This window comes from Delphinapterus leucas, chromosome 13, assembly GCF_059928025.1.
Source record: "Delphinapterus leucas isolate spDelLeu-1000000601 "Yukka" chromosome 13, BTC_Dleu_Yukka2, whole genome shotgun sequence".
NCBI lineage: Eukaryota > Metazoa > Chordata > Mammalia > Artiodactyla > Monodontidae > Delphinapterus > Delphinapterus leucas.
In genome coordinates, this window is record NC_143141.1 from 72,314,442 (window position 1) to 72,326,341 (window position 11,900).

Genomic DNA, 11,900 nt, shown 5'->3' on the forward strand with positions numbered 1-11,900 from the left:
CTCACTCTGTAGTGGCAGGTCTACGGAAGGCCGTGCCCAGCCTTCAGCCAGATTCCTTGCAGCAATGGCTTGGTCTAGACAAAACAAGACAGCAATAAAAACAAGGCAGTAGGTAATGACTGCCTCTAAATGCATGTACAACTTGTTTCAGAGGGAGGTAAAGCCATCTGGAGAACACACTGGCTCTAAACTGCAAGGAAAACACGTCCTAGCCCCTGAGGGGACTGGGGCTGTGATAAAGAAGGCTTTTGTCTGCAGGTGGAGGCTCTCTGAGACACACAGAAGTTTAAGTGAGATCTGACAGATGTGTCTTGTCTCAACTCCAAAGGTATTTTTCAGAAAGCGACACTGGGGTTGGAGAGGAGAGGAGGGCCTAGGAGTCTGTGATCCCAGAAGTTAGCCTGGCATTCTTCTCTGACAACAGACCCAAGAATCAGTCAAATGTCATGCTGGGGAGAAATCATGGCTCTCTACGAATGGGTTAACACTGAACAGAAACCAAGATGGGGTTTCCCAGCTGTGGGCATTAGGGTGGTTTGATCCCTGATGCAGCACCAGGTGTGTGCTGGGAGTGGGGGGCTACAGGAGGTAACCCAGGACCCTCACTTGACTCCCCTGGGGCTCTCCAGCCCCCTGGAAGCTCCTCCTATAGGGACAGAATCGAAGATGCTGGATGGCTGTGTGGTATTCCAGCCTGGCAGAACCTCCAAATGTTTTCTTTCACTGTGTCATCCTGTTGACTTCTGGGTGGGCAAGAATGCCTATAAAAGGACAAACTGTCCCCCACCCCCACCGACCTCCTAGAGCATTTTGGCAAACTTTCGCTTTAAAAGGCCAGATAGTAAATATTTTAGACTCTGAGGGCCATAAGGTCTCTTTTGCAACTACTCAACTCGGCCATACTGGCGTGAGTGCAGCCACAGACAAGACGTAAACTAACAGGCGTGCCTGTGCTCTCTTAAGCCCTATTTACAAAAATACTTGGGCCATAGTTTGGCAGCCTCTGTCCTAGAGGATCATTCTCATCTCTCATGCTCAGGTTGGTGGAAAAAGAATAAAGAGAGGAAGTGAGAAAGCAAAAAATCACAACTATTCTTCTAACCCAGGGAGTGAAGGGATGGACTCTCACTAGACAGGTTGAATCTCCAGGACCTGAAGCCAAAGTTTGAGCCCTTACAAACCTTGCTGCAGGTCTTTGGGCAGCAGAACCTCCTTATCCTGAAGCATCCTGAGTTTAAGGGAGCTGTGGGGCCGCTCAGTAAGTACGTGTGTCCTCCCATTGCCTATGAGAAAGACAGCTCAGAACACAGGGCCCCTAGGGCCACCCAACTTCATCAGGTCAGACAGGTCCCTGTAGCCCAGCAGTTGCTAATTTGGGAAAATGACCTATCTGAACTCTGCAGGGCCTTGGATTCAGAAATAAGGGTCACAACCACGGCCTTCTGCAGAAAGGTCCAGGAAGTAGGGTTTGGGTTCCTATTTTCTGCAGATGTGGATGGGGCAGGGCTTATCCCAGAAACTCCTGGGCTGGGCAGAAATGGCATTTGAGATGGAAGTCAGAGTTGGTGTTTTGGGTCCATCACCTCAGCCAGGCATTTCTCCATCAGATTGATTCTTGACTGGGCCACAAAGCACTCGAGCCATGAACCCCATGAATACCTGTGACCTGCCTCGGCAGGCAGAAATGATTATGCATATCTGGGAAGAGACTGGGTTCTTTCTCTTAAGAACCCCTTTTTTTAGTTTCCTAGCACAGGAAAAGGAAAATTCCAACATCCCTGGAGACTGGCTTGGGGAAGAGGAGAAGGTAGGGTGAATGCTGCCTCAAATGCTCCAGAATAACCCTGTTGAGGTCCAGTTTGACTCAAATGCTCTGTATTTTTACCTAACGTGGGGTGCTCTCCAAAGCCTTCTATATGGAATTCAACCAATTTTCACAGATTCTGCAGTGGACATCACTTTGATCTTTGACCTTTCGTTCCTCTCTGAGGAAAGCCACTTAGCTCACCATGGAAATGGTCCTAATAACTCGTGACTTCCCCAAATTTTACAAACACTATCTCAGGTGACCTGCCTCCTGTCAGGTTCACTTGAGAGAATCATGCTATCTTTCTTCACCTAACTGCCAGGGTGAAGCACAGCAAAGAAGAAAAGAAAAAAGCAAGGAAAATAAGGTGATCAACACAGAGTTTCCACCAGGTTCCCCAGTGTCTTTCCTCCCAGGGCCCTCCTGGACAGAAACTCCACTCCAAAGCATTCTCATGAGTCCGAGTCTCCTCTCGGACTCTCTCCACCATTCTGTGGATCCCTTTTGTACCTCCACCAATCCTGGGACAGCTCTGCACTCCACGGGAAGGGGATGCCATCTCATCTTCTCTACAACCACAGCAGGTGAGCGTGGCCAAGTCACTGCCACGTGACAGGGTACGAGACAGCAGTGGGCAAGAGGAGTCTTACACCTTCCCTCTCCAGCCCAGTGAGTCCAAGAGGGACAGAGTTACCGAATGGGGTTTGGAACAGATATATTTGCCTCAATCAGGGCAGCTGCCGTCATTTTGAAATGGTGTGGCCATCAAAAGATACCACATACAACACAGATGAGACATATCCATAAAACACTAATTCTTTTTCTTTCTTTCAACAAAAGGCCAGAAAGTTAGCCTCCCGAATTCTCAAAATCAGTACCTTTACTCCTGTATAACAGAGTGGGAAAATCTAAGGTAGAGGTGGCAAAGGTGCCTGCTTTTGGTGTGCCTTGTCTTGGTGACTGCTGTCCCAGGAAGACTCCTGAGATGAAGACCAACAGGATTCGGGGTCACACCCTGCTTTGGACCCAGACAGATCACCCAGACCTCATACATCACACTTGGTTCTTTATATGTCAGATCTTTTGATAACTTCCAAATATCAAATTCACCCTCAAAAGACAAAGATATGTTAGGAGGGAGGGTTTTCAAAGGAATTTGCTGAAGGCAGTCCCAAAGAGGGATGTTGTAAAACCTTTCTGAATCTAATAGCCACAGCATTCAAATAAGTATTTAGTCTTCTCAAGGAACAACAATGAAGGGGACAACAGTGATTTGGATGCATAAGTTCGGGTGTGTTTGTAATAAGACAGAAAAGAAAAAAACAGAGCCTCCTAACTTTACACTCACCTTGCATAATGAGGCAGGCAGAAATAAAGTAATGGAAATGCACTCAGGAGTTTGGATAGGAAAATTCAACTGCCACTCAGACAATACGTGACTGCTGTTTCACCCCATTCACTTTGATGAAACAGTGACACTGACTTCCACCATCAAGAATCAGCGGAACAGACAAATTCCTGGGATAACATTTTGTTTGATCCTAATCTACAACATCTGTGAGATCAAGGCAAAAAAAAAAAAAAGGCACCAGATCCTTAATATACACCTCCCACCTTCCCACCAATTCTGAAGACCACCTCCCCAAATAAAATTCCCAATGTCCTAATACAAACAATATCAAGAAAACAAGCCTTGGGAATTTGAAGACATTGTGCTGACAGATGTCAAAATAGGGAAAGAAAAAAAGCACTCCCTTTTCAACTACGTTTTATTCAGAACAAAAAAAAAAAAATTAGAAAAGAAACTGCATTTCAAAGTCAAGCAGCTCCTAGTTAACCACTGTTAAATATATGGCATTTATTTGTCCTGGACTAAAAAGAAAAAAATCCTAAGAATTCCGAAAACTCACCAAGTTAACACTCTCTGGGGCTGGAAAAATACATTCCCCAGATAGTTCTTCTAAGAATGTCCCGTAGGGGGCACTAGAGAGGTATGATTGGGGCTGACTTGGGAATCACAGTCATTTCTGGTAAAAGTTCTTTGATGTGAGGAATGTCCCAGCCTGGGTACAGTTGGCAAAAGTTCACTCTGGGGAATTTTGTGTGTGTGTGTGTGTGTGTGTGTGTGTGTGTGTCTTGGAAAAGGATGGTTGCCAAAGAAGAGAGCTAGTCTGGTATTCCTTGAACTGTCCCCCTTGATTTATTTTCACAAGTTATCTGAGGAACAGACAAATGGCAGCCTTGGAAAAGTTCTGGGTCTTGTTTTTGTTTTGTTTTTCATTAAAAGGGGGCCCAGCTGATGAAAACAAGTTATGAAATGACCTATGTTTGTGTAACTGGCTGAATTGCGTAATGCTCAGGGCCTGAAACGGTTTAAGAGTCGTGCAGCCAGGCAGGGCATATATCTGGTAGGTGTTTTCCTAGGAAAGTTAGGAGAGGGAGAGAAAACAACAACAACAATAAAAAGAAAAAGCCAGGAGGGGGAGGTGTGTGCAACTATTAGTGACAAATCAAATCACCAATGACCAACCTCTGAGATTAAAACTATAACTGGAACAGGAAATATTTTCCATGCTTCAAGTTCCTGCCATATACAAGAACAGAGGTTTCAACAGAGTTATCTGCCCCCCACCACCTTCCCCAAGTCACTGAAACTCATGGCCACGTGTTAAGATCAAGCTTTATGAAGTGAGAGGGGAGAGGAATGTTCTAGGTTGAGTAAACAGCAACAAACTTCTCAGGAATATCAGACCCCACAAACAAAGAGAGCAGAGAAAAATAATATTCACTTGCCCAGGGTGAAACCAGAGAATGCTCTTACACTGATTGGTCCGCTGAGATGCCACAAAAGGAAGAAGGACCATCACTAACCGTCAGGAAAGTCTCCCCGTAAAGGAAGCTGAGAGAAATAAAGTGACTACACGTTTTATCTGGTATGCAATAAAGTTACCTCGAGCCAGAGTGGGGTCACAGACTTGGGAAGTAACAAAAGCTTCTCGCGTCAGTCCTTAGGACCACAGAACAGCTCTGCTCAAAGTCACAGAGATGAGAGAAAAAAACCCTGCCTCCCTCCCCCACCCCCTCCCTCAGGAGTGGATAGGCTGAGAAACTTGTCCAAAGCTACAATACCTTGCCAATCCCTCTGGTTTGAAAGGCGCCTCACTCAAGCTGCTGGGCCGAATGGGCAGGCGTATATGCAAGAACCCTGTGCACCAGTTATTACTAATTGCAAAATCCTCATGTGTTACAGCATGCTAGGAATTAGCCAACAGCTGCTTTTTGCTTCGGTAATGAGGCCCCATTACACTCTGCTGGACTGAGTTCTCTTCCTTCTTCCTAGCACTGGTTTCCTGTCTGATTTTCTTCCAAAACAGGGAATTGCCTCCGCTCACATCCTGGGCTCAAAGCCCTAGTGACACAGATTATTCAGTTGGGGCACTGATGTCCGGTCTGACTTCCCATCTAGGCCCCAGGGTCTGAGAAAAGCCAGGCGTCGAGGTTGTAACATTTCAATGATGAGTGCCACAGAAACGGCAGCCAAAGGAGCAGATGAGAAATCAAAAGATCCCTTCCTGGTTCGGAGAGGCAGAGAGGGACTTTTGGGGGGCTGTTGAACCGGAGAATGAGGGAATGGGTTATAAATGACTCTAACCCATTGCCTAACGATAGCTGGATTCAATACAAACCACCAACGGGGCTGCAAAGCAAACAAAATCAAACACTTTGGAACAAAATTTGAAACTCATCACCTTGGTATCCGTCATTAGGGGCGCACTGGCTGCACCCTCAGGGCACAGACTAGGCTCTCTACAGTGGTGCTTATGGGGACACCAGGGCAGGTAGAGGGAAGACACAGAACAGCCGTTTTTGAGGACTCACCAGGTACGGGGAGCCACTCTGGAATAAGATACCCCTCTTCAGTTACCAAAGAGAACCGTGTTTCCATTTTATTCTCCATCAGGGTCCCTCCTCCCTGGAAGCCCACCCCAACCCCTTCTGGTTGGCTGGCGTATAGAGGCCAAGGCCACTGCCTTACCAGACCAACTCTTGCTGCAGCCAATTTGGCTACAGACTCTGCAGATTCTGGCTGAGGCGGGTTTCAGGTTCTAGCGGCCTTGTTTGTTAAGCCAGCTCCCTCACAAGCCTCGGGGTGGGGGGGGGTGGCTGCTGCCGAGGACAGGCACCCCACCAGCACCACCAACCCAGCAGCACCCTTCTGGTATTTATTTATTCTGGTATTTATAGACAGATCGCACGCACAATCCCTCCAGTGCAAACCAGTCCGCCTGCTTTAGAAACAAGTTGTTTTTCGGCTTCCAGAACCACTCAGGAGCCCAAGCGAGGTCTCTCCACCCTCCCCGCCCCCCTTCTCTCTGCAGGCGTCCTTGCCCCAAGGTACTCCCAGACCCACAAGGCGCCCCTTCTGGTGGCAGTGCAGACTCCTTCTCCGACCCTAACAGGAGATGGATGGGCGCCGGGCACCTAGGGGCAGCCGAGCCAATCAAGGCTGACCTCCTCCTTCCTTCCTGACCTTCGCACCTGATTCCCAGAGCGCCAACCCGCACCCACTCCGGATTACTTGAAGGAGCCCAACCATGTTTCCGAGTCCCCAACATTTTTCAGAAATTAAGACCGATGGGGGTCGGGGAAGAGAAGGAGAGGGTTTTTCGCAAGAATAAGGTCCCGAGATGTAGGGAGGGGCCCGTGGGTGCAAAGATTTTTTTTTTTTGTCCACCACGGAAAGAGAGGAGAATGGAGGTGGATTCCTGGGAGAGGAGGTACAGGCTCCTGGGAAAGGGACCTGCAATTCCAGGAGCTGGTCTGGATAAGATGTAGTGTGAAGGATAGGGTTTGCTGGCTGTTCCAGCCCGCTCGCCGCTCCAGTTTAAAAAAAAAAAAAAAAGTGTTGGCGTTGGCTAGAGGGGATGAAAGGAGGTGTGGGCAGGACAAGACGAAAATCCAGAACTTACAATGGTGGCCCGTAGGAATTTTCTCGCCAAACCAAGAAACGGAAAAGAAAGCAAGAGAGGCAGTGGCGGCGAGAGGAAGGCGGGTATCCGCCCGCGCCGCCAGGTGCACCCGGGCCCCGCACCTACCTGCTGGCCGCCGCCGCCACTGGAGTAGGACTCGGCGTGCGCAGGAGAGCCGCTGCTGCCCCGGGATGAGGTATCAAAGTTCCCGGGATAATCTTGGTACATGATCCGCGGTGGGGGCCCGAGAGGAAACAGGGTGTTTTTCTTCCCCCGCCCTCGCCGAGGCCGCGCACCGGCTGCTGAACGCTGGCTCCCTGCGGGCCGCGCCTCGGGCTCTAGTCTTCGCTCCCGGGCTTCTGCCCCTCGGCGGCGACACCCCGGGAACAGTGCCCCCCGAGCGCCGAGCGCTGCACTTCTTTCCTGCTCTACGAGCGCTGCGGGTCCGGCTGTCCACCCGGTCCCGGCTGTCCACCCGGTCCCTCCCACTAAAAAGTCCGCGCGTCCCTCTGTCCCTCCCCTGCGCGCGCCCTCCCGCCCCCGCGCGCAACCGGAGCTCAGCCCGGGCCGCCGGCTCAATCAAAAATTGGAAAGTAAAAAAGAATAGGAGCCCGGCGAGCCAAGCCTGCCAGGTCTGGGGACCCCCGGTTTCAGGCAGGGCAAAAAAAGGCGAAAAGAAAGGCTGCCCGCTTGGAGAAACTTCTATTTCCTCCTTTCAGAAAAGGAGCTGAGAATAAACTTCCTGTGGCCGACTCGCCGCCGGAGTTTCGAGCGGTTCGGACACTTGACTAGAAGAAGGCAGCCTGCGCCCGGCCCGCGGCCGGTGGGGTTCCAGTTGAGCCGGTGCGGAGAGGGACGCGGCTCCGCTCCCCGTGCCACAGCTGCGGCGCCCGGACCTGCACCCCTTCCCCGGCGCCCGCTCCCGGACGGGCCCGCGTCGCCCGTCCGCGCCTCTCTCACTCCCTCTCTCTGTCCCCGCCGAACGCCGTTCGCTTGCTCGCTGGTTTGCTCGGAGCCCCAGCGTTCTGCCCGAGATGAGTCACTACAATGGCACGAGTTCAACTCCACACTCTTTATTCTCCAGCCCCTGTACCTCACGTCAACCCCAGACTCCACCTTGCAGGGAGGAGCGCGCGGGGAGGCGGAGGGAGAAGGCCGAGGAGGAGGAGGAGGAGGAAGAGGCGCGGGAGGAGGCGGGCGCAGCGCCACCTCCCTGCCCCGGCTCCCGGCCGCGCTGACGCCAGCCGCACACCCAGCGCTAGGAAGGAAGGGGGTGGCGGGTGTGGGAGCGGACCGCCGGCGCGGTTTGGGGGAGCCGAGGCTCCTGGCCCTTCCCCCCCCAGCCCACCCCCGGCCCCGCGCCCTTGGTCTGCTCCATAGGCGCATGTTGCCAAAGATGGTCATTTGCGTTAGAGGACGCGAGTGCGGGTTCCCTCGCTTTCGGGTGACGTGGAGGGAGAGGGATTCCCTCGCCGGCTCCCCAGCACGCCACGGCCTCCCCCCTTCCACCACCCTGGGAAGGGGCGCGGGGCGGGGCCCCCGAGAGCGGCCGCAGGGGCCTCGGCGCCGGGTTTTAGAAAATAATCACAGTCCCGAAGAGCGAGACGGGCGGTTCGGTGCGGCGCCACCGCGAGGCTGGGAGCCGGGCGCGCAGAGCCACTCGCAGGGAGGGCGCGGCCGCGCATGGTCGTCGGCGTCCTCCGCGGCGCCGCCTGAAGCAGCGGGCGCCCTGGGCGCGCTGGGTATCCGCACCTCCCTGAGGCCGGGCCTTGCCGGGGCGAGGCGCCGCCGGGCGGGGCCGGCCTGCCTATTTTCCCCTCCGTGGCTGGCTGCCCACTGCTTCCCGCCCCTTCCCCCCCCCCCGCCCCGTTTTTTCGGCCCTGAAATTAATTTGTTAGGAGTAGCCTTTAAGACGAAATTAAACAGTCAAGACATTCAGGCCGCCCTCTACGCTGGGCAATTAGGACGCATCTAATAGGAGTAATTGGGCATTATAAGCAACCTTGACTGTTACGAATTTGGAAGGAAAAAAAAAAGGGAAGAGGGAGGCCCGGGAGAGGGTGTGCCCCAACGTTGTCTTCAGCTGTTTTGGAGCGAAGTTCAGGCAGTAGGTAGTGCGGATTCCTAGGTTCTCCCGCCTCGCTGGGCGGGGTGCGGGGTAAAGAGCACAGGCCCTGGAGTATGAACGCCAGGCTGTGCTGTTTACGAGCTGTGAGACTTTGGGCGACTCCCTTAACCTCTCTGGGCTTTAGTTTCTTCCTATCAAACGAAGGGGTTGAGACATGACCTTCTAAGGCCCTTGTCAGCTCTGGAACTTCAATCCTTCTGCAGAGATGATCCGGAGGAGCACTGTACTAGGAGTCAAGGAATTTGGGTTCTGGTCCAGGCTCTGCCTTAGTCTCGGTTTACCCAACTCTTACGTGTACCATCTGCACCCCCACAGGGTCCTTGTGAGGACCCAACGGGAAGATGTGTGAAGCCTTATGCATTGTAACACATCACGGTTTCGGTCCTCAGTTTCCTTATCTGTAAAGTGGGGGTGTTGCTAAGAAAGAAAAATAGAGCCGGGAACTCAAAGCTTTCCCGGGGCTCTATATAAAGCGCTGGCGTTTCCGGGACGGCTGGCGGCATCTGGCCGCCCCAACGGCCCCAAGATACGGTAATCCCAAACAATACTCGGGGTCATTGTTTACAACTATAAAACACATTCTGTCCTGAGCTCCATCCCCAAGGACGCGCGCGAAGAGGCGAGGCTGGCCGGGCTCCTCGCACCTCCGCCGCCGCCTGCCTGGCAGAGTCCCCAACTCCCCCGGTCAGGGCGAGAAGTGTCGGCCAGACGGATGCGCGCACCCAGCGCGGGGGCTTGGCGTTTTTGTTTTTGACTTTTAAATCCTGCGTCCTGCCTGCCTGGGTGCGTTTACTCTCCTCTCTCAGCAGGACTGTGTAAATGCAGTCCTTTGACGCAAAACCGTTCAGCCCTTTCCCCAGCGGCAGCGGCAAAACCCAGAAAACTGGGGGTGGGGACGGTGGGGGGCGGGTGGAGCGCAGGAGGAGAAATCGTGACACTTTCTTCCTCGCTTCTCCGTCCCATCCCGCGCCACACGGCCCCCGGCCGCCTTGGCGAGCTCTTGGGGGGGCTACAAAGGGAGTCGCGGTCTGGGCGTCCAGGGCCCTCCCGGGAGCAGCCGCGTGTCGAAGCGGCGCGAACAGACGCACTTTTAGTTTTCCTTTGAGCAGCAGCGGCTGCCCGGGCCTCCCCCGCCCCGCGCCTGAAAATCCGGATGCTTCTGCGTCTCTCCCACACAGTACTTCCAGTAATTCGGGGGTAAAGAAGGAGGGGGAAAGGGAGCGGGTTCTTCCTCGGTGGCCTCCGCTGTCCCGGGCGCGTCCAGGCCCGGGCAGGCGCCGCCGGGAGCGAGCGGGCAGGCGAGCGCACCCTAGCGCCCTCACCGGCCCCCGCCCTGCCTGCTCCCCAGCCCTTTCCTTTCTTGTGGGTTCCCGTAAAGCCCAGCAGCCCCGAGACGTCTGCAGAGCATCACGGAATCTGTGCTGATGCAAGTCGCTAGCCTCCCTTTGGTGCGCCCCGGCCTGCCTCGGAGCACTTTGATCCCGGCCTTCCCCGGCTCCAGAACTTGTGTTGGCTCCCTCTGCCCTCCGGGAGGCCTGCGTTCTGCAGCCTGCCTTCGCCCCTCAGTCCTGGAGCACCAGACACAGAGCTGCGCCCGGTGCTATGGGTAGCTATGGGCTGGTGCAGCTGGTGCCTCGGACTAACTGTGAATGCCAAACCGAGAATTTAGCTTCCAAGCCCAGTTCATTGCCCCCTCCGGGGGGTATCATTCCAGGATCACCCAATTAGAAGGGATCCTCTGACTCCCAGGAATAGGATACCAAGAAGAATAGGGGCCAATCTTTCCTGAGCACTTACCAATAGTCAGGCCCCAGGCTGAATACTTTACGGGGATTGTCTCACGCAAGCCTCCGAACAAACGTTTGAGGTGGGTATTCTTCCCTGGTTGCAGATCAAGAAAGGGAGATTAAGTAACTTGACCAGGAGAATTAGTTAGAGGGTGAGTGACCCAGTTGGAAGTGCAGCTGGTCCTCTATGACTCCAGGCTCTTCCTCTTACCTAGGACATGTGTGACCTGCCTCCTACTGGAATGTCTTTGTTTCTCTCTTACTGGTCTCCAGAAAGCGTGGACTACCTCTGGTGCATGACTTTTCCTCCCCTTAGAGGTTCTCCTTAATTCTCTGCCCAGCACTATCACTCAGGGTAAGGAAAGGTCATGTCATGTGAGGGAATAGGAGGCGGTAAGCTGGGATGGGGAGAAAAAGGTAGCTTGTGCCGCCTTCTCATTGCCTCTCTGGGTCTTGGGACCTCCCTGCACTGAAGTTAGGTGTTTCCTCCTCTGTCCCTCCTGTCCAATGTTTGGCCTCGAAATGGTCGCCTGCTCTGGGCTGCAACTGGCCCGCACATCTGAGTGCTGGACAGTTCATGAAGCCCTTTCACATACATGGCCTCGTTTTTCCTCACATTGACATCTGTGCCAGGGATGTAACAACAGTCAGGGTGACTCTGGATTGCCAAAGTGGAGGCCGAGGAGCAGAGTGGCAAGGCAGCCTCCTCAAGATCTCCCAACCCGTGGTTGCCAGAGCCTGAACTCAAGCCCATCTCACCTGAATTTACACCCAGCCTGTTATCCATGCTCCCGGGCTTGACAGGTCAGAAGCAGAGTCCATGGCTTAATAATACATGGTCCTTTATCCACCATGCCTGAGAGAATGCCATCATTTCTCTATTGTGAACCATACATGTTGATGAGGTTTGAACATTTCTGAAAGCCAGGTACATGTTATCGTCAGTGACTATTTAATACGGAAGCGTTTCTGTTTGTCCCAAGATCTCTGGACCACTCAGGAGTCCATCAGGAAACAGACCTCAACCCGGACGGTTCAAAGGAAGAGGCTTTAAAAATGAAGCATCTCCATAGAGAAGTGTGAGCAGGGCTAAGAGAGCAACAAGGGATCTTGCCACACCCAGGGCCTAGTAACAGCTGGAAACTGTGACCACGCCCAGGGTTCAAAAGGGAAGAAAATAGTGTTATTAGAACCTACTGCACACTGGG

The 11,900-nt window shown here is 53.3% G+C and overlaps 1 protein-coding gene across 17 annotated transcripts in view; it reads right to left on the minus strand.

Moving 5' to 3' along the window:
- Nucleotides 1–7,887, minus strand: part of FOSL2 (FOS like 2, AP-1 transcription factor subunit) — a 57,146-nt gene extending 49,259 nt beyond the window's left edge. For 5 of the 17 annotated variants that reach the window (XR_016395481.1, XR_016395484.1, XR_016395483.1 and 2 more), the window contains exon 1: nucleotides 6,904–7,871. Coding sequence is in view for 9 of the 17 variants with exons in the window: in XM_089923322.1 (XP_089779448.1) it covers nucleotides 6,904–7,005 (102 nt within the window). In the remaining 8 variants the exon portion in view is untranslated. The other 12 variants (XM_089923311.1, XM_089923314.1, XM_089923312.1 and 9 more) reach the window with 12 other exon arrangements.
- Nucleotides 7,888–11,900: the final 4,013 nt, after the last annotated feature.